The 26,394-nt window shown below is 50.1% G+C and overlaps 1 protein-coding gene across 10 annotated transcripts in view; it reads left to right on the plus strand.

Annotated features, from left to right (window-relative positions):
* The window catches only part of TNS3 (tensin 3), a 222,564-nt gene that overhangs the window by 179,410 nt on the left and 16,760 nt on the right, over positions 1-26,394 (plus strand). For all 10 annotated transcript variants that reach the window (XM_005205612.5, XM_024991105.2, XM_059885917.1 and 7 more), the window contains 3 exons: positions 19,948-20,119; positions 21,544-22,145; positions 23,235-23,321. In XM_005205612.5, coding sequence (XP_005205669.2) covers positions 19,948-20,119; positions 21,544-22,145; positions 23,235-23,321 — 861 coding nt within the window. The remainder of the gene's footprint in view (positions 1-19,947; positions 20,120-21,543; positions 22,146-23,234; positions 23,322-26,394) is intronic.

Consider the following 26,394-nt stretch of genomic DNA (forward strand, 5'->3'; position numbering starts at 1 on the left):
ACTTTTCCCAGACCTCCCCTTTCTTCCTGTACCCAGCTCTGTTTTGTTTAGAAATTTTATGAACTTTTAATGAGAATGTTTATAATAGGAATAAAAACATGTGCTGAATGTGAACATGTGTGACATTTATGCAAGTCCCCGATGACTTTGAATTTTGTAGAACCTAAAAAGTGATACGTGTGTGTGTGTGTGTGTGTGTGTGTATATATATATATGTGTGTGTGTATATATAACATGTTTACACTGAGGTACATATGTGGATGTAGCTATGTATGGGAAGGTCCACATCTGTATACCCATGTGGTATACTTTGCATTCTATGCAGAAGGACGCTTGCTGGTCATTGTGACCCAGTGTGACTGCCAGGGTTAGTCACTGTTTTTCCCCCCACCGCCACCCCAGATTTAGAAAATGAAAAAAGGAAACTTGACTGCTTCAAAATATTTAAAAATAAACAGCGGTTTTGGGTGGCTGGAGGTCAGCCTGCAGCACTGGCCTGTGAATGTGTGGTCAGCAGTCTGCAGAGATGAGAACACTCATTCGCTTGAGTGGAATGAAGCTCAAAACATACAAGAAGCTGGCATCCTGTGCTGACACCTCATCCACCAAACAGGCCGGCTTGGAAGGGTCCCCACGTGAGCCGACAATTTCCCGATCGTGATGAATGCCATCTTTTGTTTGCTTCCTTTGAGTTTAGAGGAGTCTTTGTTTCTCTAAATTTATTTTATCAGCTCATGTCATCCTCCATCTGGTGGACTGCTTTTGAATCTCAGCCTATAAAGCTTATTCTGATGTGCTGCCAATGGGTTTTTGCTGCTCTCTTAATGCTCAGCCCCACAGGCCAGTGGTCTGGGAGCAGGCCCTGGGGTTGGTGACAGACACAAGTGGGTCCTCAGTCACTCACCATTATACAGTTCTTTCACCGGTTGCAAACCTCTTAAGACAGTTTTAAAACTGAAGCAAAAATAGTAGCAGCTGTATTGTATATGATATTGGGCTTCCTAGGTGGCTCTAGAGGGGAAGAACCTGCCTGCCCATGCAAGAGATGTCAGAGACACGGGTTTGATTCCTGGGTGGAGAAGATCCCCTGGAGAAGGAAATCACAACCCACTTCAGTATTCTTGCCTGGAGAATCGCATGGACAGACGAGCCTGGCAGGCTATGGTCCATAGGGTTGCAAAGAGTCTGAAATGACTTATCATGCACGCGCACACACACACACACACACACACACACACGTGCATGACATTGAACAAGTATCCCAAACTTGTCTTACAATATGGTTTTTAAGTTCCAAATACACTTGGTCAAGCCCCATCATCTATCACAATTTTGCTTTGCCCCAGGGAGACAGATGTGGGTCAGTCTCAGCCCTGGAGTGAATTGCAGGCTGCTGACCCTCTGCCATGGCCTGCGATGGGTGTGGGGTCTGGAATCCCTCTACAGACATGGCCACCGCTTCGGCCCGTGTGTTGTTTTCTCTTCACCTCTCTGAATGGGGATAGGATGCCTCTGAGAACTGGGAATGACTTGAAAGAAAATGCACGTGGAGCCCTGGCCTGTAACAGCTGAGATGTTTTCTTACTAGAAGCATGCGCCCGCATGCCCCTGGCAGTTTTTCTTTTCCTATAGAGGCGCTCCCTGCCCTGCAGGGACCGCAGATTCCTAACATGGTGTGACATGGGGGTGGCTGTCCCGGTGAAAACTCCGCATTCTGCTGGATACACTTGGGGAGATTTTGGGTTTATGAGACCTAAGAAGGGTAACGATTTAAATCTGGCATCTGCCTCTCACCCTTGGTTACTGGCTGCGGTCCACCCAGCTTGGTGCTTTTGGAACCTGGTGCCTACATTTTAGTGCCTCCTTAACAGAGAGGGACACTGGACAAACCACCCTGATGAGGTAAAGAAGCTTTGTGTGTGGCTGAAATCCTGTCATGTGTTAGTATGTTTGCATATATATATTGCATAGCACACATATGCACTGCGGGTGTGTGTATCCACATATTCATGGTTATGCCCAGACCAAGGGATTCGTTGCTTTTTGAGCACTTGTTACATGCTGTGCACTTAAATATATACCTGTGTAGAGAAAGAGCAAGTGTAAAAAACACAAAAGCCAGGGGAAATGAGAATTCCCTAGTCTGAAAATAAGGAAAACCTTTCCTATGCTCCGGGACCTGGCACACTCTTAATGGACATCTTGGGGTGAATGTCATATGCCCTCAGGTCTCAGTGGGTCACACACTGGGACAGAGGGACCTAGTGATGTTGGAATTAAATTTCCTGGAGGAGCGTGAGGTTGGACTGCTGTGAAGTCAGTGTGGAACTGAGGTCCTGGGGTTGACTTTTTGTGTTTAATTCCTTCTCTGCAAAAGCAGACCATTGAATTGGATCCTAGAATGTGCAGAGCAGGGCCTCCCCAGGTGCTGGTGAGCAGGTAATCCCTGGGAAAGCAGCAGGAGGGTGTCAGAGTGGCCCTGAGGACTCCTGTCTGATGTACCATCATTTGGAGTCTTTCTGAGATCCCTCCTAGTTCTGTTTCACTAGGGCAGAGCCCGTGCTGAAGACCTGCGGGTCCTTGAAAGTCTCCCCTCCATGGTCTCTGCCCTTCCCTTCTGTGTACATGGGAGAAGCCCACACGGGTGTTAATGGCCCCCTTTCTCTGAAGCAGCTTCTTCTAAGGCTTCTGAACTTCCTTTGCCATGTCATATACTGAGTTTTAAGGGCGATCCAGCAGATGCCCCATTGTTGGGTGGAGCAGAGGCCCTGGATTCCGTTTCATTAAATTAATGCTGGGCAGGACAGAGTGCTGACAGCTGACAGCACAGCCCCTCTAAGGACCTGTCAGGCTGGTGGGCATGTCAGGGGCTGGTGGGCGGCTAGAAGAGACTGACCAGATGGTGCTTTCGGATGGCACATGCTCTGCGGGAGGTGTGAGACGGGGTTGTTGAGGGGGACCCTCTCCTGTGCTCCTTCAGGTGCCTTAGCCACCAGATTGGCATCCTTGCCTCCCCTCACAGTTCTCTGCCCTCTCTTACATCCCGGACAGCTAAGCCTTTCTGAGTCTTCCTCTGTAGGAAAAACTCGTGTTGCCTCTCTCCACCCTCTGCCTTGCTCATCTCATGGCAGCTCAGGCCTCACCCTCCAGCCTCACAGTTGCTGACCCCATCCCCACAGCAACGTTTCACAGTTCCACAGTCACCTCTCCTGATGTGGCTGTGGCCGTGCAGTGTGTCAGAGGGACAGCCAGCTTCACCTCATCAGGTGAAGGAGACCCCCACTGTCCCTGGAACAGCCCGCCTGGCTCTCACCTCCTCATCAGGGTGAAGGGGGTCCCCACTGTTTCCAGAACAGCCTGCCCAGCTCTCATCTTCCCTGGAATGTGCTTCCCAGTGGGGTGAGCAGGGTGGGGGGCCAGCCTGCAGGAAACAGGAGCCTGGATTGGGGTTATGTCCTTCTCCCTCTGTAGCTTCCAAACTATTATCTGCCTATGTTTCACTCATCAGTACATCTCGGCATCTGACATAGAGAAGGTTCTGGTTATGTGTTATGTGTTGTTTTCTAATAAGTTAGTAAATAAGTGAGTGAGTAGGGAATAGGCGCCTTTTACTTAAAGGGAGCCAGGCATGCCGTTTGCTGCTAGGAGTGTGAAGGGAGGCAGCGGGGGCCAGCAGCATGGTGGCCAGCCTGATGTGTGCAGGGGAGGATTGGTATTGCCAACAGTGGACAGTCTGTGTGCACTTGATCCGTGATTCCACTGGGGGTAAGTGGGTGACCCTGCAGGTGTGAGCACCCATGGGTACCCCACCTCACACTGAGCCAGATCCTAGGTGCTGGGCGGGGACAGCGCAGTTGCAGAGGATTAGTTTTCTGAGTGTGACTTTGCATCAGAATCGCTGCCACTTGCAGCACAGCCACGTCACCTTAGTCCCCGTTGCCCCAGCTAAGCAGAAGAGAGAAAGGAAAAGGACAGACAGATCTCCAGAAGGTTATAAAGTGTCTTAGATCCCCACCCAAGTTGTCCTGGTCGCAGATGCAGCAGCACAGACACAACATCCTTCCCCTCCACCCAGCCCGTGGACTGCCCCAGACTTACCAGGCCCACAAAGTCAGCGAGCCCCAAGGGAAGGACCCACCCTGGGGACTGCCATTGCACCACTGCCCTTCCTGGGCCTGACTGCCGGACGGCTGCCTTCCTCTCTGTCCAGGGAGCTGTGGGCCATGGGAAAGGCCCGTCCATCCGCTGGCTGGGCCTGCCCTGGGCTGTGCTCAGGCATTTCCTACAGATCCTGTGCAGGAGCTGCTGCCCTGCAGGCGCATAAACAAGCCAGAGGAAGAACCCTGCTCAGACCTTAGGGCGGAGGGTCCTTGGGATCTTCTTGACCTGTAACTTAGGGAGGTGACCCAAGGGTCACAGGTGTGCCTGTCTCTCCTGATGAGAGGCGTGTACCTGTCAACTTTCACCAAGATGATGAGTGGGTCAGAGGGTCATGCCGGGGCTGGGCAGATGTGACTCAGCCCTGGGTGGTTGGAGCGTGTTCTGGAAGCCTGCTTGTGTGTGCAGGCGCCTCGTCCCATTGTGATGTGCCGAAGGCGGTGCCAGTGCCGGCCCACCAGCAAGAAAGGGGCCTCCCAGGAGTGATATGGGACCTTCTGTCTCAGGGAGGACTTTAGGGTGAGTGGCATCAGCACTAGGCTTTAACAGATGAGTTGGATCATGCCAGATCTGAAAGCAGGAGAGGCGAGGCGTGAGTGCTCACTCCCCTCTGTGCTTGCTGGATATAAACCTGGTCAGGCAGGTATCTGCTGCCTAGAGCTTCAGTCTCAAAGGCCATACACGGGACAGAGCCTCTCTACCGTGCTTTATGGACTTGTTACTGTTAGATCTCAGGCCATGAGATATGAAGCGTGAACTTACCTGACTGAGGGGGATAATGTCCCAAGTCTTATAACAGGATGGGGGTCACTTGAAAATGGGCTTTGAAGAGTATATAGGAGATTACACCAGATTACAGGGTAGTAGGCCTTTCAGCTAGAGGGAAGAACATGAGCAGAGAAGAGGGAAGAAAGGGATAGAATGTGTTTAGGTCCACCAACAGGCTGTTGGTGGACTAAGCTACCAGCCAGGTGAAACAGTCTAAGTAGTTGGAAATGAGACTCTGCAGACTGGGTGTGGTAGGGTGTGGGGGTGACTGCAGCCAGGAAGAAAACAAGAGGAAGGTCCCCCAGGCTATTTTGGGCAGGGGATGGAGTGAAGGTCTTAGGGCTGGTGACTGGGGCGGATGAGAGGCAATGCCCCCACCTAGGGGGAAGGGACAAGGGTGTGGAGCCTGGCTGGCGGGTGGGGTGCAAAACTGACCAGGGACTCCAGTGGTTTCCAGAAGCTTCTCCTTTGTGAGCATTGGATCCCAGGGAAGCCGGTCTGCCTTTGGGGGAGGTGGCTCTTGAGGCTCAGTCGTGGACAGGAGGCTGTCCTTGGGGGTGCGGTTTGGGGTGTCTGTCTCCCCGGGGTCACCAGCCGCACGTGCACTAGCGGCTTGTCCCTTGAATAGCACTGACTCTGGGGCTGCAGCTAAGCTGTGGAGGGTTTCAGCGGGGAGTTTGCAAGAGATTAAAGGGAGGGAAAGGGAAAAAAAAAAAGGGGAAAGAAATGAAAAGGAAGCAAACCGCGCAGTGGAGCGAGGCGGGGCCACTGCCGTCTGAGGCATTGAATGGGCAGGCCGCCCGACAGAGCCAGCGGCCGCCCAGCAAGCCCGGATTCTTTCCTCGGACGAGCTCTCCCTGCCGCCCTCTGAATGGGCCTCCTCAGAGGTGGCCGCCCCGCGTCCCGCCCCGACTCCCCCGGGACGCCGGAACCCAGAGTCGCCCTGCCCCGGTGGGTGGGGGACTCCGCTGGGGACAGTCCTGGGAGCGCCTTCGCCTGGCCCCCCGACCTCCCTGGCTGTCTGTGGACTGACCGGCGCCCCGAGGTGCCCAGGTAAGTGCCGCTCTCAGTCCCTGCTCTCTGCAGCCTCTGGCCACGTCTCTGCTGATGCTGAAACCTGAGCTCTGGGGGAGTGGGGGAGGGGAGGCATGGGAGTGGGAGGAGGTGGGATGCCAAGTCCCAGGACCAGGAAGGGCAGGGAAGACAGGACTGGGGAGGAGGGTGACTCTTCCCAGAGTCCCCTGTCATTTGAGGACAGCCCTCAGGTCCAAAGGCTATGGGACAAAATGCCCCAGCCCCAGAGCTTGAAAGGCTCCTCCTTCTAGAAGAAAGCCATGCTTTGTCTTTGCCGAGACTCACTGGGGCAGAGGAAAGCCTGGTTTACAGATGTGCGGCTTTCCGGAGGAGCCGGGGCTGCTTCCCAGCACAGCACATTCTTTTGCTGCAACTGAGAAAGCCCGCCTGCCCATTTCTAGGGCTGTCCTCCACCCCCAGAGCCCCTGAGGGATCTCGGGCTGCCCCGAAGGCAGAGGGCCCCCAGGCTGCACCCAGGTGTTCCTGCTTCTTAGGAGAAGCAGTGCTTTTATGGAATGCAGACAGCCCGCCTGAGGAGCAAAGTTGGGCTTTCACAATGAGTTTTACTGTTGTCTTGCCTACTGTTGGAGCAATCAGAGGGAAGATTTCGGAGTCCAAGACTGTAAAACAAGACACAGTCACTGAAATAACCTGTCTGCAATATTAGCAGAGCTTCTGGAGGGTTCTTCTCTGTGTCTTACTCTGGAACCGCCGAGGTGAGCCAGGCAGCACCGTGAGCCCAGGCTCTGAGGGCACAGGCACGGGGCATACTTGGATCAAGGGGCCACCCTGGGGCATCTGTGCCTGAGGACCCCTTACTGTTCTGTGTCCTGCTGACCCTGGGCTGACACACCACTGTGTGTGTACATTAGCTGGAAGGATGGGGGTGATCAAGAGGAGAGAGAGGAACAATCCCTCTAAGAAAGGCAAGCCCAGGTCAGTGAGTGGTCCTCCTTCTCACTCTTGCCAGACTTAAAGTCTTATGTGTTCTCTCTTTGAGGACTGGGAGGATTTCCCGCAATTGAATGGATGATAATGTCATTCAAATAGAGACATTTGAACAGAAAATGACAGAGATGTCATTTTAATACAGTATATACATGATAGTAGGTTTCCATGAATTCCATATGTATGACAATATATCAGAACTTATCTGGTTAGGATGGAACTATTTTTCTAACTCCAAAGGTAAATTTAAGAGCATTTTGGTCCATTTATATCAGGACAGTGAGGTCTTTCTCTCCTTCTGTTGGTGATGGTGGCTGGTAGGATCTGGGGAGCCAGCCTCAGGTGGGGCCTCCTATGGATGTTCTTTCTAAGTGGGATTCAAGGTCTTAGGGCTGCAGGCAACTTCCAGAGACCCTGAGCTTCCCCACATGAGGGGAACTTGCACAGCAGGCTCTCTGAGATAGTGTTATGCTGTATTTGGAGGAAAGAGGCGGATACTATAGGGTAGGGTTATCTGTTACATTAAGGCTGCTGACTACTCCAGTACTTTGGCCACCTCATGCGAAGAGTTGACTCTTTGGAAAAGACTGATTCTGGGAGGGATTGGGGGCAGGAGGAAAAGGGGACGACAGAGGATGAGATGGCTGGATGGCATCACCGACTCAATGGGCGTGAGTTTGAGTGAACTCTGGGAGTTGGTGATGGACAGGGAGGCCTGTAGTGCCGCGATTCATGGGGTCACGAAGAGTCGGACACGACTGAGCAACTGAACTGAACTGAACTGAAGGCTGCTGACTTTGAGATCTCCCTGGTGGGGTGCAAAGGAGTCTTGTGGAAAGAACATAGCTTCCCAGTCATAGAGATGAGGTGACTGCCTTTGAAAAAGTTCCTTAACCTCACCGTTCAGCATCTCTTTCCTCATCTGTAAGCTAATAAGTCTGCACATGGAAACCTTTTTCTGAGGATAAATCAGCTGTATATGGCTTAGCATAGTGCCTGGCATGTAGTAGTAGGCACCCAGCAAAAAGCAGCTATTATTCTGATTTCTGAAAAGTTGCTGTGTGTGAAATCATCAGGATTTTAAAACATCTTTGTGAGAAGTCGTGAACATTCAGATCTGTACCTGTAGCCACCACAGCATTGCTCTGAAAGCATAAAGTGGGACTTGGGTTTGATGATCTGCGTAAGTTCTAGGCAAGCAGTTTACAGATTACAGACTGTTAATTGACAGTCCTGACTGTTGCCTACTTTGTCTTTTCTCTCTCCTACCCTTCAGTTTCCCCTTCCTATATTTTAAGAAAGCAATAAAATAACGTCCAAAGGCATAACACTGCTCAGGTCAGGTGAGTTGGAATCAGGTAGGTTGGGTGGTGATAGTGATTTTGTGTGTGTGACTGAAAGTGTTGTTAAGTGCCCCGGACGCTGGTCTGCAGCTGTCAGTGGCGTGTCCAGAGTTGGTTCTGAGTCCCAGTCACTCTACAGAAGGCTCCCCTTGACAGTCTTTACTCCAGGCATTCTCTTGTGACTTAAAGGTAACAGAAACATAGTTGACAGAGGAGCTGGGGCCCAGAAGACTCCCTTTCACAGACCGCGCTCCTGTTTGCTCCTTCTGTACCACCACCCACTTTGCCCTGCAGATTTAAGGACACTGGACAGAGAAGTTGGGGAACCAGTTCAGCCTCCAGTTCTTCCACTAAATACCAGGAGACTTTTGGCCTGAGAAAGCATCCTCTGATATCTGATAGTGCTCACTAGCCTCAGGGCGGGCACGTAGTGGAAAAGGTGGGCAGGGACCAGCCACTCCAGGTAAATAAATGAAATCCAGGTAGGATCTTATAAACTCAGAATGAGAAACAACAGAATGAGTTGGAGGGACTGGGGTTAGGATATGATTTGGAGAAGGAAATGGCAACCCACTCCAGTGTTCTTGCCTGGAGAATCTCAGGGACGGGGGAGCCTGGTGGGCTGCTGTCTATGGGGTCGCACAGAGTTGGACACGACTGAAGCGACTCAGCAGCAGCAGCAGTAGCAGGATTCAACTGGGTGGAGGACCCAGGCACACATGGGACTGCTAGCTTTCTTGGGTGACTTGAGTGCACATAGAGAAGCTTCTAGAATGCCTTGGGACTCCTGAACAGCTCTGAGAAGGTGACAGAGCAGTCTTCCCTAGGACAAGATTTGATCCCAGATGGTATGGGTCTCAGGGTCCCTGCCTGGTGGGTCTGTGGGTAGGAACAGACCTGATGTCACCCAGCTATCCCCCTGCCTCAGAGCAGACGCTCTGAGGAGCTGCAATAGTTTTCTGATTGTTCTGTAGTTTCCACTGCCTGTTCACTTTCTAGTTCTTGGTGTGATGAGTGGGTTTTAGGATTTATCCTGGACTTTCCTGATATTATGTTGTGAGCTATCAGTTCTGTCTCATCTGGTCTTCTTGTTTGAGGCAGTGCTCCTACCCAAGTGCAGTTCCAAGGCTGCGTGGATGTGTGGATATTTAGATGTACTTTCCAAAGACCTTGCTCACTCGGGGGAGGAGCTAGTGTGGGTCTCCTGCTCTGCCCCAACCTCTGCACTGGGGCCTGAGGCTGGGTCGGGGAGAAGGCCGGCTCACCCTGCACCCAGCTGACTCCACCCTGGTGGGGAAGTCCAGGGCTACCTCCTCCTGTGAGGTGGGGTTGATATGGAAGATCAGCTTTCCACTGGGCCTTGCTAAACCCGTGGTGGGGGTGGAGTCCTGTGGGTGTTGGGTAGGAATAGGGCCAGCCGGTGTTAAGGAAAAGATTTTCTACTTTTAGTCCACTCATTTTCCTTTGGTCAGTTTTGCTTCTTTGGTTAGATGAGTAGGCTTTTCTGGAGCTGTTTTTGCTGACAGTTCTGGGATCTACCTGAGGCAATAAGGAAGTCAGGAAACTCGCCCTGGATAGTGTCCTTCCTCCCCTCCCCTCCACCCCGCCTACCCTGCCCACCCCATCCCCACCCCCCAGCCCAAAGCGTTAGGTCCTTCTTTCCATCTGTCAGAGTTCCCTGTGTGAGTGGTTGTGTGATGTCTGGGACTGTAGTTGTAAACACAAGGACCAGAGAGAAGTGGGGCTACCCTGTCTTGGCCAGAACCGCAAGTTCCCAGCGTTATTATTTTCAGCCCTGCTAATTCAGTAAACACTGCACAAACACCTCCCACGTGCCGGGTAGCTGTGGACACCAAGGTGGAGCAGGCACAAGACCCATGGCAGGCGCTTCACTGGCTGGCTGCAGAAGGGATGCCCAGGAACCTGAAATAGCCAATGAAAGGACAAGAGATGCAAAACGAAGTTAGTGAGGAAGAGGGATTTAGCAGAAGGCCTTCCAACAATCAAATCCTTGTGTAGAATGTGAAGCCGTTAGCTTGAGACAGAGTCCTGTTTCCTAGAGTAGATGGGGTTGAGGTAGCACGTGGGCAGTTTTGTAATAAAAAGATAAAAACAGAAGAATACCTGTTGCCACCTCACCGCTGAGAGGGAAGAAGGGGAGACTCAATCCCAAGGCCGTAGCCTCAGAAATCTCCTGAGCAGGAAGTGGGAGTGGCTCCAAGGTCATCTGGTGGGGAGACCGAGACCCCTAGTGATCACCTTCCCAGAGCATGCCCCAGCCCTTTGGAAGGGGCACCATCAATTCACATTCCTGCAGAGTCAGGGGCAGCACAGACCTGATTTCACCAGGCCATGGAGACCCTCTGGTCCCTGTGTGCCCACTCCTCAGCACTGTCACCTCTGGGAGACACCCTTGTCCTGGGGAGACACCGGGCCCACCCTGGGAGTGAGAGATGATCTCGCACATGTAACCCAAGGCAAATGGATTGTCACATTGCTATCCTTTTCTCTGTACCACAGAAAGAGGAAACTCTGTGTTCCTGGAGTAAGTGAGAGCAGGCCCTGGGCCTCAGCTTCCTGGGTCTGCCCAGGACTTCATACCCCTGGGGTTTGTTTTGAGGGCCAAGGAAGCCTGTTGGGTACCACACAGGTAATAATTATTGGTACTGTTGATAATTTATGAAGAAAGCTTGCTTTTTCTGCTCACATGGTGAAAATCCAACTTAAATTATGCCGCAGTGCTTGGCACTGCAGTGAGCCACCTGTGTTCACTCAGGACCTCTGCCCAGGCTGGTGCGACCTAATGAGGGTTCATGGTGCTGCGCTCGGTCTGTCATCAGGGTGATTTAGAAGGACCGGGTGCGATGCGGCTGCCTGATTCAGAGTCCTGGTTTTAGACCCTGAGCAGTGATAATTCTCTGGAAAACAGCAGACTTTGGGCTTCTGAAATCTGGGGAGAAATTGGCCGCCTAGGGCCCCAGCTACTGTGTGGGCGTGGGGCTTAACCAATGTGGATCTCCAGGTCCTGCAGGGCTTCTGAGAGGTAAAGTTCCTATGAGGATATCTTAGAGTTGTGTCCTTAAACCCTACACAGGAAATAGGGCTTGCCGGTCACAACCAGACCCTCTCTGACTCTACAGGAGGGTTTTAAGCCCTGGCCCTCCTTTGGAATATGATTTTGAATCTCCATGGTGCAGTCCTGATGAGAGGATGCTCTCACTGCAGATGAAGGCACCTCAAGGCTCCTTTGTTAGCAGTCTTCACCAGGCTGATGGCTCTTTCCGGAGAAGGTCCAGGACAAAGTTTAGCATGAATGGTGATGGTTTAGTTGCTAAGTTGTGTCCGACTCTTGCAAGCTCATGGATTGTAGCCCACCAGGCTCCTCAATCCATGAGATTTCCTAAGCAAGAATACTATAGTGGGTTGCCATTACCTTCTCCAGTGGATCTTCCCAACCCAGGGATCGAACCTGGGTCTCCTGCGTGGGAGGTGGTCTCCTGCATTGCAGGCAGATTCTTTTACCGACTGAGTCACCAGGGAAGACCTTAGCGTGAATGCCACACATTGTTTCCACAGGCGGGCCAGAGCCCCTGGGGCTTCTGCCTGAAGGAAGGAAGCAGTTTTTCTGAGAATCTAAGACTTCTAACCCAACAGGGAGTCATGGGTGCAACATCTTCACCAACATAGATGGGGCCTCATTTCTGCCTTCTGCTGACAGTTTACCTGTTCCTGGGTAAATCTAGTGGCTTGTTAGGGTGACTCCCTCTCTGTCGTCCTCACTACCCACTTCCTCTGCAAGTGAGTTATACACATTCTCCCTCTGCTTAAACACTTTCTCTGGATTTTTTTTTTTTTTTTGGCTCAGCTCAAGGAAAGCTTCCCTGTTTCAATGCCTCTTTTCTTCTCTCTGGCGCCATTTCTCCCCATAGCCTGACAGCTGCCGTAAACATTCTTGTCTACCTGGATTCCTGCTGGATTGGAAGTAGCTTTTTTTTTTTAATAGAATCTTATTTATTTGATTTTTAAATTTTTGACTGTGCTGGATCTTTGTTGTTGCACACTGGCTTTCTCTACTTGTGGCTAGCGGGGACTACTCTCTAGTTCCGGCGTGCGGGTTTCCTCGTTGAAGGCTTCTCTTGTTGGGGAGCATGGGCTCTAGGGTGCGTGGGCCCAGTAGTTGTGGTGCATGGGCTTAGTTGCCCCACAGCATGTGGAATTTTCCCAGACCAGGGATTGAACCTGTGTTCCTTGCATTGGCAAGTAAATTCCTAAACCACTGGAAGTAGCTGTGAGGCAAGGATCTTGTATCACTGAGGCTGCTTTCTGTTGCAAGTATCCAGTCCCAACTCAAACGTGAGTAAAGGAACAAGAAAGGAGGACGTGTGATTATTCACAGGAGCCAAAAGGTGGGACCAACCCAAGTGTCCCTCCACGGGCAAAGGATAAACATATCGTGATTCATCCATACAATGGAATGTTATTCAGCCTTGAAAAGAAAGGAAATTCTTACACATGCTGCCACATGGATGCACCTTTAAGACACAGCCAGACACAAAAGTACACATGCTGTGTGATTCCACTTACGTGAAGTACTTACAGAAGTCAGATTTATAGAGACAGAAAGTACAAAGGCAGGTGCCAGGATCGGGGAGGAGGGGGTGCAGAGGCAGTGTTTAGTGGGGACAGAGTTTCAGTTTAGCAAGATGACAGGAGTTCTGGAGATGGATAGTGGTGGCGGCGGCACAACGTGTGAATTGTACCCAACGCCTGTAAACTGAGCACTTAAAACTGGTAAACCGTGTTATGTCTGTTTCACTCAATATTTTTTTTTAATGGAAATATAAGTGAGTCTCGGAGAGCAGTTCTGGCCGCAGCTTTGGTGTCATGAAGCCTCATTCCTCATTTCTCAGTTCTTGTGGAAACTCCCTCATCCTCGGGCTCTGGGAGTGGGGGTGTATGGTATCTCCAGGACCTCCAGCCCCAGTGCTGTTAAAGTCTAGCAGGAAGGAGGGAGTTTGTTTCCCTGAGAGCTTACTCCAAAGCCTATTTTTGAAAGATGCTCATTCGTTACAGGTTGCTAAGAGTCCTGGTTAGTCACTTGAGAAACTGGCCTCGCTTAGTGCATCATCAGAGTAGAAACTGCTTGGGAAGACTCATTGTGAACCGAAAACAGTTTCCAATGTTGCCACATTAGAATTCCCTGCACAGCACCAATGGAGTAGGGGCAAATGTGTTTTCTTTCCAGCGTGTTTGACTCAAAACCTCTGAATAGAAACAAGACATCTTCAAAGAATAAGAAGAAACAAGATCCCGATTGTAATGAGCTGTTTTATCTGCATTTTCTGCTTCTTCTGTGTTATTGAGTAGAAGGAAAACTGTGGGAATAATTCCAGTTTGGATGAGATCTTTGTGGAAGGCTCTCCCATCTGTTAACAGACAGGGACCCTGACTGCAGTGGTGGTTGGGGCACATCAGCTCTGTTGGAAGCATGAGAATGTTGATGCTTCTAGAAGAAAGACATTTCATTCTTGGGAGAGCACTCCTAGTACTTACTGGAAATGGTGACCTTAACCCATAGAACACATTCATATGATGTGATTCTGACATAAAGATTTACAAAAGAAAAAAAACTCAAGATCTAGAAAGTATGTGTTTATCCATGTGGGGGCTGTCGATCACTTCCTTCTGTGTTTGTAGAGTATTTATGAGGCCAGAGATGCAAGACTGATTTTTGACAAAAAAAGAAAAACCTTCTACGCAGCGTTGTGTTTTGAGTCTTCCGGGGTTTTTCTGTGTTTGATTGTCATTGTATCTAGCTGTCTGCTCATCTTTCCCTTGCTCTCAGAAAGACTGGCTAAATGGTCTGTTGTTCATAGACAAATATAAAAGAAACACTACAAGATAAGGGCTCCCTTTAAAAGTTACTACTGTTGAACTTCCCATACAGTCTTGCATTTAAAAATAATATTTTAAGTTTAGAGCTAGACAACAGAAAAAGGACTATTTTACCTATGAAATGTTTTCTGTAAACTTTAGTTTACATAAAGCAAAAGTCAAGAGCTGAGACTTGAAACGTGAGAAAGGGCATGTATGCTTAGTTGTATCCAACTCTTTGTGACCCCATAGACTGTAGCCCACCAGGCTCCTCTATCCATAGAATTCTCCAGGCAAGAATACTGGACTGGGTTACCATTTCCTCCTCCAAGGGATCTTCCCGACCCAGGGATTGAACCCATGTCTCTTGTGTCTCCTGCTTTGGCAGGCAGGTTCTTTACCACTGAGCCACCTGGGCCTGAGTAAATCACCACAGATGGAAACCACCAATTTACAGAGGAAAACAGAAGCAGAAGGAAAAGAAACAACGGAGAAGTAAATCTAGAGCTAAAGAGACCCTAGAAATCATCCTCTTTGATCCTAATTGATGGGATTCTGTGTATGAAGAACCTGAGGTCCCAGAGGTTGACAGCATATTCAATGGCCTATGACACACGGCAGAACCCAGACTAGAACTTGGGGGTCTCTGCCCTCCTTCCCTGTCAGCCCCAGTTTCAAACCCAGAAGTAGAGTGAAAGAAAAGAAAGATTTGTTAATGTTTCATTTTGCAGAACTCTCAAATGTCAGGGAAGGGAACTTCCTGATTAACTACGTCATCCCCAGAAGGAGGAACGAGGGGATGGAGATAGATAGATTATAGATATGAAAGACAGATATTAAAGTTCATATAGAATATTTAATAGCAATTTGTACTTATTAGGAGTAAGTAATATATGAGTGAATACTTTTTTATACATTTTATGATTTTTTTAATGTAACTAGGAAGACAGGAAGTGTTGATTTTCTTTTCTGTAATGTCACGTGCATTAGTCAGTAGGGGTACCTACATCCGAGAGAACAGTCGTATGGGGATGAACCTTGCTGTTTGGGCCCCTCTTTACCTTTTATGCCGGGCCATTCCCTCCGGTGAAGGCCTCAGCTTCTGGGTCAGGCGGCACCAGGCTCTGGAGGACAGGGAGCTGAGAGCAGTGCAGGTTCCCTTTCTTCTTGTTAACTTACACCATGTGATGTAAATAGTGGTGACCAGAGAGCAAATGTTCCCCAGCTTCCCACAGAACCTCCTGCAGTGGCCCGAATGAGAGCATAAAAATAGACCTTTTGGGAAAGAGCCTATGACCCTCTCTCACCCTGTTCTGGGTAAAGGAAGTGCAGGAAGGGGAAGCCGAGGGGATAGGACACCGGACATCCTGGGAGCCCAGAGGGAGAGGCAGGCGCCCTCCTCTCAGCCCTCAGCCCAGGACCATCTGCTCAGAGAAAACCAGGAAGCGAGGGGGTTGATTTCCAAACACTGAAGGCATTATGTGGGCTCCTTTGGGTGTCAGTAGGGAAGAGAAAATGCGGGAATGTAGTGAGCAGGAACAGACCTGCGACTTTGCCAGGAGGATGACCAAAAAGAGCCCAGATCAACTTGGGCACCAGAGATCCGACATGCAGGGGGTGTCCAGCAGTGTCCCTGTAGGCCTTAGTTCCCCTGCAAGTGTGGACACAGCCTAATGGCAACTGTGGCCCTGGAAGTCTCACGGTCCTGGAGCCCCTTATGTAGTTGGTTTAGGACAAACGGACATGCTGTCTGTGGTGTCCAGAGTGGAGAAAAGGCAGCTGGGACCAATGCCTGCTTCTCTGCCCTCATCTCGAAACTCTCATCTGCTCCCATGGCTGTCACTGCACCCCTGAGCCTCCTTCTGGGTCCAGAGCTGAGAAGATAGAGCCCCCGGCCCCGAGTCCCCAATAGGCAGCAGGGCCCATGGACAGTTCTCCTTTCAGAAATTTCATGTATTGTTCAACTGTGAATGGCAAATGTGCAAGTTGAACAAAACCCAGTCAAGACACATCCTTCCTGCTCTTGGCGCATGCGCACTTTGAGAAACGAGGCAGATTCTTGCAGAAGGGTCTGCTGGCTTGACTCATGCGACTGGTGTCTCCGTCTGTACTTGAACTCAGATTTCAGGGTCCTTCTCCAGCCGTGTGGGACCCCTCTTCTTATGTCTCTAGATTCCCAGTGGGGCTAGGGGGCAGTGCCCCACTGCTTGGAGAATGAAGGGTGTGCCCTTACCTCCCACGAGGCCCCACTCATAGTACCCTTTGTATCTCTGAGCACACTTAGGGACCAGGAACCCGGGGCTTCCACTCTGAGGTGCTGGGCCACTCCTTTAGGGGTTAAATCCTGTTGCCCTGGCAGGGGCTGATCTGAGCAGAAGGCATCAAACCCAGCCACGTGCCCCAGAGCTGGCTCTAGCTGAGTTAGGAACAAAGCCACTTTCATGGAAAGCACTGTGCTTGTTTTCTGGAACAGGCAGCGTGATAACAGCACAAACTGGGATCTCATTTTCCTTTGGCTTCTCCTTTGGTGGGACTCCTGTGCACCACTTGAGGGTGGTGGAGGATTCCTGAGGTAGCTGGGATTCCTATGGCCCCTGGACTTGCTGACATGCAGCCCCTGTCACTGCATGGGGACCACCGAGAGCAACCTTGGTGGCAGAGGAACTGACCCTGTGAGTAGGCACTGTATGCATGCTCGTGCCATTCACTCATGGCCCATGACATACTCAAGCAGCCCTGAAGCAGATGGGCTAGACTTAATGGATAAACCGTTTTTCTTTTCAAAATTGTTTTATTTATCTGTTTTTGACTGAGCTGAGTCTGCACTGCTGCATGTGGGCTTTCTCTATTTGCAGCAAGTGGGGGCTACTCTCTAATTGTAGCACTTTAGCTCTAGGGCATGTGAACTTAGTAATTGTAGCACACAGGCTTGGCTGCCCAACGGCCTGTGGAATCTTTCTGGACCAGGGATCGAACCCACGTCTCCTGCATTGGCAGGTGAATTCTTAACCACTGGACCACCAGGGAAGTCTCAAACCATTTTTCCGATCCTTGACATGCTGGGTCTGTGCTGCTCCTTGACGTGGGACCGTAGGCTGATGGGCACAGCGTCCTCTCACTTCTCGCCAGTCTCCTGAACCATATCTGCATCCTTTCTCCTGCCCTGTACTTTTGCCTCTGCACCTCTGCTAACTCATTCATAGTGTGACTGACCTGAAGCTCCCACCAGCTGCCAGTTCAGTGGCGGGGCCAGCAGTGAACAGTGGAGGCTCCTCTTACCCTGTGAGCACGGAGCCCCCGGATGGTGCCCAGTGCACCGTTATGCATACCCTTTGGGCTGTCAGAATCCCACCAGCCTTCCAAGATACTGTCAGATACCACTTCCTCCAGAAATTGAACTCTCTCTAGATAGAAACATCTCCTCCTGCAGGTCACAGGCTGCAATTCACATGCTCCCTGATGCAATGCTGATTTGAGTGCTAAGAGCTAGCTGGTGCTCAGCAAATACATTTCTGAAGTAGAAAATGAACACAGGCTGATGTAACTGAAGATGTAACTTTATCATCAGAAAGAGAAGTGTGGGTGCAGAGAAATATCTGAAACACCATGCATCTTTGCTTATCTGTCCCACTTCAATCAGAAATATTGAAGGATGGGCTTTGGAGACCATCCTCTTGGTTAATTAATTCAACAAACATTTATTTTAGAACATTTGCCGTAGGATGTTGTGCTTGCACGAGGGGCAGTTAAACAGCATAAATAGGATGACTGCATCTGCTCTAGTAATTTATAGGTGAGTCACAGAAGGAGACACACCAGCCCTGTGTGTGACACTGACGTTAGCACACCCAGCTCTGAGTGATCATGGAGCATTTGCATCTGGGTCCAGGAGACAGCGTCCATCCAGGGGCTTACAGTGTATTTTGTACCAATAGAACAGTAGCACTCGACTTTTCTGTGATCAAAAGTTTACTAAAGGTTTAAAAGAATTAACACAGAATTTGGATATCACCTTCCTCCCAAAATGGGACAAGTGCTCTGTTTAAGTTTGTCATTGATTTTCAAAAGTTTTACTATTAAGTGAATAAGTGTAGTTGTCTTTTTATTTATCCTGCTTAGATTTCATGATTTTTTTTTTTTACACTTGTGGCTTTTTTACACTAGTTTTTACACTACTTTTACACTAGATTTCTTTAGTCTGTTTTGGGAAATTCTCAGTATTTTCCAGTATTGATTCTGCCTCATTGAATTTCTCTACCCCTTCTTAAACTCCAATTATATGTGTTAGAATTTTTCATCATATCTCACATATATTTCTCCTCTTTTCTGTATTTTCCATTCTTTTCCTCTCATGGCTTCAGGCTGGATATTTTTCTCTGGACCAGTCATCATTTATGCTGTCTCTAGTCTGCTGATACAATTATTGACCTAAGTAAGGCTTAATTATATTAATTGTGTTTTTAAGTTTTAGGTTTTCTGTTTATTCTTAATGGACTCCAGGTCTCTGGTGAAATTCTCTCTTGTCTTATATTTTCTGAAACATTTTCAGTTTGGTGCTGGGTTGCTTAGTCAATCAGTCGTATCAGACTCTTAGTGACTTCATGGACTGTAGCCCACAAGGCTCCTCTGTCCATGGGATGGATTCTCTAGGCAAGAATACTGGAGTGGGTTGCTATTTCCTCCTCCAGGGGATCTTCCCAACCCGGGGATTGAACCTGCGTCTCTGGCATCTCTTGGATTTGCAAGTGAATTCTTTACCACTAAGCCACTGCAGCTTCCTGTTTAAAATCTGTGCCTTTTAACGCCAGTGTTTGTATTACCTGTGGGTGTGTTTTCTTTTCTTTTTTTTTTCTTTCATTTTTTGTTTTGTTTTTTATGTTTTTGTTTTGTTACCTGGAATGCCTGTTCAGTTTTTTAAATAAATATTTTATATTGTGTCCAAAAAGTATAGATAAATTGATAGACAGACAGATGTTAGATGGTTGGATAAATGGATGGCTGAATGGATGGATGGATAGATAGGTGGATGGACTATGATGGATAGAGCTGAGTAACGTGAGTAATGTGAAATTTTTTCAGCTTTATTATTTTCTGATCAATCCTCCCTTGTTTTAAGGCAGAAAGCAAAATAACTTGTATTTCTCACAGTATTATTTTATTATTATTTATTGACCATGGTAGATTTGTCTAGTTCTCAAAAACTAGTTTTTAAAAATATTTTGCATATTTTTAAAAATACCCAGAAATGGTAGTGATGCTAGACTGTAAGCAGGGTGGACATCTGGTCAGTGGAACATGTGAAGTTGCCTGGGGTTTGTAGGTGTCAGGCAGGGTTTCCTGGTATTCGGCTTCTCATCACCCCTTGACAAGAGTCAGGCCAAGTGGTCTCTGCACCTCGTGGGGGTGAAGACACTGCAGGCAGGGCTGTGTTAGGGGAGGAAAGTGTTAGCTGAAAGCACAAGACTCATCAGTTGCCCACCCACCCCACAGCTGCTGGTTTGCACTTTCTTTGGTTTGCATGGAGACCTTGCCAATTCTAGTGAGAAATGGTTTATCTCATCGGGGTGGTAAGTGTATCAGAGTAACTGGCCCTCAGCTTACTCACTGATGATACTCATGAGTATGTGCTGACAGCTGCAAGTACCAGCCAGATGTTTCTCCTTTGGAAATGTGCTGGGAAAGAGGAGGCTGCACTTGGTGGAGTCAGATCACCTCCTTCTGCAGCAGAAAGCTTTGTAAGTGGCACTGCTGCTTACAGTCTGCTCATGTTTCCTTGCTCCAGAACCCCGAGGCTGCCCTGAGATTCTCAGTCATTCTGTGGGGATGTCAGAGAGCCCTGTTGGACCCAAACCCACGATGCTCCGGGCCGACATGCCCACGGCGCCCTCCTTCCAGCGGGCATTCACGTCCTCCTGCACCATTTCTGGGAACAGCCCCAGCCAGAGGAGAGGGAGGTAAGGTGGCCATTGAACCAAACACAGGCTGCTCTTACAGACCCCAGCCTGAACACCACAGAGGGAAGAGGGGGGCAGGGGTCTCGTCCTCCACACGACACCAGGCCGCCTTGTGCACTGACAGCCATCGGTCTTCAAAAATGCAGTCAAAATAAAAACTCCTGTGTCCACCTTCACTTTTAGCAGGTGGGGTGCTCAAGGAACACACCGCTCTTAGAGTCTGGGCACAGCAGCCAGTTAAGGACCGTGAAGGCATTGTCTGAGCTGAGGCTGGAAAGGGGGGTGCAGTGGTCAGGCTAGGAGCGGGCCTGCCCAGGGCTGCAGGTTGCGGGTGGGGAGAGCAGGCAGGATGCACTGCTCTCGGGGGGAAAAAAAGGAATTTGTGCTAGTGTTTGGGAAAGCCTTGGGTGTTGGGGGGGGTGCATGGACAAAGAGAAATGTCCTATTTCTGCTTCACAAAGGACTACCCTTGTGCAAATTCACATGCTCAGGGTAGGAATCATTTCTTAGTGTTTTACTTGTGGGTACATTGCTCTACAGTTACCATCCTGAATCCCACCTCATTTCTCTACAAAAAAAGGGGCACGTTGCATATCAGGGCTTAACGTTACACACACAGCAAGTATGTGTTTGCTAGTGAGATATACGTGTTACTTGTCTTTCTATATTTCTAAATATAGTTTCCAATATTTTTTTATAATTAAGTTTATTCATTTTTAATTGAAGGATAATTGCTTTACAGTATTGTGTTGGTTTCTGCCAAACATCAACATGAATAAGCCGTAGATATACCTATGTCCCTCCTTCTTGAACCTCCTCCAGTATTTTACTGTTGGAATTTCCCATTTCTGATATGGTAATCTCTTGTGTTCTTACTGGTATCCTTAATTAGCTTGTGGTCCTGCAAGCACTTATTGAAAATCGACTGTGTGAGGATGTTGGGCATGGGGAAGAGGAACCCAGGGGGAGGGGGTTTAAGCAGATACATGGGTGGTGCCTGTGTGGTGGGACCAGGGGAAGGACAACGCTAATCCCTGTGCTCACATGGACACGGGCAGGGAGGACTTCAAAGTCGGACACAGTGGAGCTGCAGCTTGAACTGAAGAGAAGAGGGGACTTTGCCAGGTCAGAGTGGGAAGGAAGGCACGCACGCTGTAGAGGCAGGGAGGGCCACCTCCCCTCCTCGAGGTTGTGGACTGAGCATCTGGCGTGAATGGTCAGGTGGGAGGCTGGAGAAGCAGGGCCTGAGTTCTGATATTTGGGGAGCCCCACGTTGCTGCAAGGGGAACCTCAGTACCCCGCCTCTCGTCCCCATCATGTGGGAACTGATGCTAATTCCCAGGCTAATTAGACTAATTCCCCTAATTAACCACTGCTAATTCTCTCTGGATATGTCATTGTCTCGCCATTTGTCTTTTGAACAGCCCTTCCTCAGCTGAGCACCAGTGGGTGGAGACCAGCCCCAAGTCCACGCTGACCCTCCTGGGGGGCAGCCGGCCTGGCAAGGACAGCCCCGCGCGACCCCACTTCCCGCCTGCCGACCTCCAGACATCCTTCCACGGCCCCGAGCTGTCCCTGGCGGAGCCGCCGGAAGCTCTGGGTCCCCCGAGCAACCAGGCCTTCCTGAGCTTCAGCACTGCCCCCATGGCGGGAGGTGGGCTCCCCGCCGGGGAGGACCCCGGGGCCTTGCTGGCCAATTCCCACGGAGCAGCCCAGGCCCCTGGCAACCCACTGACGGCAGCTGAGGCTGCCGACAACAGCTTCCTGTCCCACAGCTTTCTCACGGTGGCACCTGGACACAGCGGCCACCACAGCCCGGTCCTGCAGGGCCCGGGACTGGCTCTGCCCGGGCAGCCACCCCTTCCTGAGAAGAAGCGGACCTCAGAGGGAGATCGGTCTTTTGGCTCCGTCTCGCCATCCTCCAGTGGCTTCTCCAGTCCTCACAGCGGGAGTACCATGAGCATCCCTTTTCCAAACATCATCCCGGACTTTTCCAAGGCTGCCGAGGGGGCAGCACCTTCCCCAGGTAGGTGCATCTCCACGGGTAGGGGGCCTATCCTTGTGCTCAAGCCTGCACTCGTGCAGGGCAGCACCCTGGGGTTATGGCTCGGCCTGCCCAGTGAGCCCCAGTGCTGTTACTGGGCTGAGTACCTTGAGAGAAGAATCCATAGCCTTCAAGGGTGCTTTTCCATCTCACTGCAATAAACGTAAAGTTAGTTACTCAGTCGTATCTGATTCTGTGACCCCATGGACTATAGCCTGCCAGGCTCCTCTGTCCATGGAATTTTCTGGGCAAAAATACTGGCATGCCTTCCTCTAGGGGATCTTCTCAACCCAGGGATCAAACCCACATGTCCCACATTGCAGGCGGATTCTTTAGTGACTGAGCCGCCAGGGAATCTCAGCCTAGCCCAAAGGAAAATACCAATCTGGAGCTGCCTCTTCATTCACCTGGGCTTGCCAGGTGACCCTAGGGGTAAAGAATCCTCTTCCCAGTGCAGGCAACATAAGAGACGTGGATTCGATCCCTGAATCAGAAAGATTTCCTGGCAGAGGAAATGACAACCTGCTCCAGTATTCTTGCCTGGAGAATCCCATGGACAGAAGAACTTGGTGGACTATTGTCCATAGAGTTGCAGAGTAAGATATGACTGAGCATGCACACACTTCTGCATTATTCGCATTAGATTTTGTTCAACAGCAGAAAACGCCGACATCCATGGTGGTTCTATTTTTTTCACTTGGAGTCAGTGTTCTGTAATAGTAATTAAAAAAAATTTTAAACAAATACATTTGAAATTTAATTATCTCATGTTTCAAGTGTCGAAGAAAGAATTAGACACTGATAGGAGTAAGGGACGTCAGCCTTGCTCTGCGTGCTTTCTGTCTTTGTAACTGTGTGTGGGTGAAATGGGGTGCCCGATCGTGGAGGTGTCCTGCTCTCTTTGTGTTTTCTGTTATCAAACAGCCACTCCCTGCTCCGTGTTAGGCTTCTCCCCTGTAAATAGAGCGCTCTCACCTGGGGTGGGACTTTGAACTTCTAGGTCCTTTTGAGGTGAAAGGTTGCAATAAAAAACACCCTTCATAGTTACTGTTTTTAAATTTTGTTTTGCAGATAATCCAGGTGATAAGCACGTGTCTGTAAACTTTGTTCAGGACACATCCAAGTTCTGGTACAAGGCGGACATCTCCAGAGAGCAAGGTGCGTGGGCCGGATGAGGACCCTGTGTCTGGGGTGGGAGCGTCGGGGAGGCATCACCTGGGGATGGATGCGTTAGAGCAAGGCCTGCACTTCATTACCTACCTCAGGGGAAAGGCTGCAACCTTTAAGTTTTTATTGGAAAACATTATTCCTAAGGAGGGAGCCAGCCAGGAAGGGGACCAGCCATGATCATTCCAGTGTTGGGGTGCAATTTTTGGTGGCTTCCACCAGCCAAGGTCTGGCCGGTGTTGCCCGCGATGCCGCAGATTGTGATGAGATGTCACGGGTCCCAGCCTCAGGAGGAAGTCAGGGGGAAGAAGTGTCTTTCCTATTAATGGGCACACCTGCCTGTGTCACATCGGAAGGACAGACTGCCAGCAGCCTTAGCCCAGCTCTCACACACAGCACAGTAACTCTGGGTGTGCAATTCAGTCTTAAGGCAGCTGGCGAATATGAGAAATTGTTACTACTGTTGAGCAGCTAAGTTGCATGTCACTTTTTACTAGAACACGAATGTAAGAGATGTCCCAGAAGGAAGCTGGCATGCCATTGGTGGCGGTCCCTCTGGGACCGGCCCTTAGGCAAACAGCACTCACTCCTTCAGCAGAAATTCCTGGGGTCCCTGCGAGGTGCTGTTGTCCGCCCTGGAGGTGATGACACGGCCGCCTGTGGGCTCATCACTCCCAGGCGTCTCTTGGAGAGGATGACATGGAACTGGCTGGGGGGCTGGCAGACGCTGGTCAGGATGCCCAGGAAGGAGGTTCCCCGGGGTGGGTGGCTGGGGGTGCTGGACTGAGAAAGGGGATGGCGGGTGTTCCAGTGGCCAGGCGTGCTAAACACATGGTGAACCGCCACTCAGGGCTGGGATCTCAACTTGGGGAAGAAACTAGGAACTGCTCTCCTGGGGAATTCCTCAGAAATGCCTGGATGTGAATAGTTAAATGCCTGGAAAACAGAGCCATCCAACTTTTTCATAGAAATTCTTATACTCAATTAGGCAGATAATAAAAATGGTAAGAATGTGGCTTTCTTCCCATGAGCTCAATGGACCAATTGTCATGTCATGTGGGGGGAGCCCTCTTGGCCCCGAGAGGCTTCTGAGTCCCTGAATTGGCCTTTGTGCTGTGTGCACTCACCACGTTTCAGGCTCTGGTGTGGCCAGATGCTCCGTTCCCGTCCCCTCCCTGCTCTGGTTGCAAGAACCCCACTCACTGTGGTCCTTAGCTCTAGTGCTCAGTGCCTCATCCAGCTCGACAGACCCTGAGAGTGCTTGTTGAGGACCTTGCTCTAGAGCGTTCTAAATAGACCATCCTACTCCAGTGGCTCAGTCTTTCAGACCAGGTGGAGGCTGGGCTGGACTGTCTCCTCTGAATGAAGAGGCGGGCTTGGTTGGAGTGTGCCTGATGGGTCCTGCAAGACAGGCATGGCGCAGCCTGCCTCATAGGGTGTGGGGGAGAGACTCTGGGTGGAGGGAACCTCCCTTGTTGGCATCTGCTAGGCAGTAGGAGTTATTGTTGTCATTTGACTAATCTTGCTGTGCTTAGTTGCTCAGTTATGTCTGACTCTTTGTGACCCCATGGACTATAGCCCGCCAGGTTCCTCTGTCCATGGGATTCTCCAGGCAAGACTACTGGAATGGGTTGCCATGCCTTCCTCCATGGGATCTTCCCAACCCAGAGATCCAACCTGGGTCTCCCGCACTGCAGGTGGATTCTTTACTGTCTAAGCCACCTTCAGTTTACTTCAGTTTCTCAGTCGTGTCCGACTCTTTGTGACCCTATGAATTGCAGCACGCCAGGCCTCCCTGTCCATGACCAACTCCCGGAGTTCACTCAGACTCACGCCCGCGACTCACACCCATTGAGTCGGTGATGCCATCCAGCCATCTCATCCTCTGTCGTCCCCTTCTCCTCCTGCCCCCAATCCTTAGCCACACATTTAAAAATATTTCTTTGGGGTGGATCCCATCTCAAAATAGCTAATACGTGCATGGGGCATTGATTTTCCCAGTTGAACTCCAAAAGCGGAACCTCTTCTATTTTCTGGATATTTTGTGCAGACAGCACCTACACAAACGAACGCTCTGGTGGGTGTGCCAACTTCTCCAAATGGAAGAACGCCTCTTGTGGGTTTGTTGTAACTGCTGGGATGTGCTGTTTTCTGGAAGAACTGTGATGAAATTTCAGGGAGATGGAGGAGGGGGAGAAAACCTATTGCCTGTTTTGGGGCACAACTGTTCACATATTTCTATGGAAAGGTTAGTTCCTTGGGAGTTTTTTTAAAGGTGAACATAAAAACCTCAGGAGAAAAGGGGCTCCAAAGTAAAGTAGAAAATTTTTTTAAATTTATTGATTTTTGGCTGCACTGGGTTTTCGTTGCTTTATGTAGGCTTTCTCTCGTTACAGCGAACCAGGGCTACTTTTCATTGTGGTGGTACATGGGCTTCTCGTTGTGGTGGCTTCTCTTGTTGCAGAGTACAGACTCTGGGTGTTCAGGCTTCAGTACTTGCAGCACTTGGGCTCAGTGGTTGTGGTTCACGGGCTTAGTTGCTCTGAGCGCAACATGTGGAAACTTCCGAGACCAGGGATCGAACCCATGTCCCCTACATTGGCAGGCAGATTCGTATCCACTGTACCACCAGGGAAAGCCTAAAGTAGAAATTAAGTATGACTGTGCCAGCTGTGCTCTCTGGTCTCTGCTCCAGCATCCTTGAAAGCTCCAGCTGCAGGGAGAGAGGTGGTAAGGATGTGGCTGCTGCCCCTGCAGCCACACGGCAGACCTGGCTTTGCCCCTGAAGGTACACTAGCTCGTTCTCACAACCTCAGCAAGGGTTCATTTCTGTTTCAGAAACAATGAGTCCAGCATGGCCCTCAGGCTCTCTTGTGCCCAGGTGGCCTGGTGATGGGTGGAGAGGGGAGGCCTGAGAGGGTAGAATGGGCCAGAGAGGAGCCAGCCTTCTCTCCACCACCCAGAAGTCTGCTGCCCAGAAGGCTGGGGCACTTCTTTGTACCACAGTGAAGTAAAATCATGACTGACAAAGAAAAGCCTTGGTTATCACAATTGAAAAATATGA

Source organism: Bos taurus, chromosome 4 (assembly GCF_002263795.3).
Source record: "Bos taurus isolate L1 Dominette 01449 registration number 42190680 breed Hereford chromosome 4, ARS-UCD2.0, whole genome shotgun sequence".
Taxonomy (NCBI): domain Eukaryota; kingdom Metazoa; phylum Chordata; class Mammalia; order Artiodactyla; family Bovidae; genus Bos; species Bos taurus.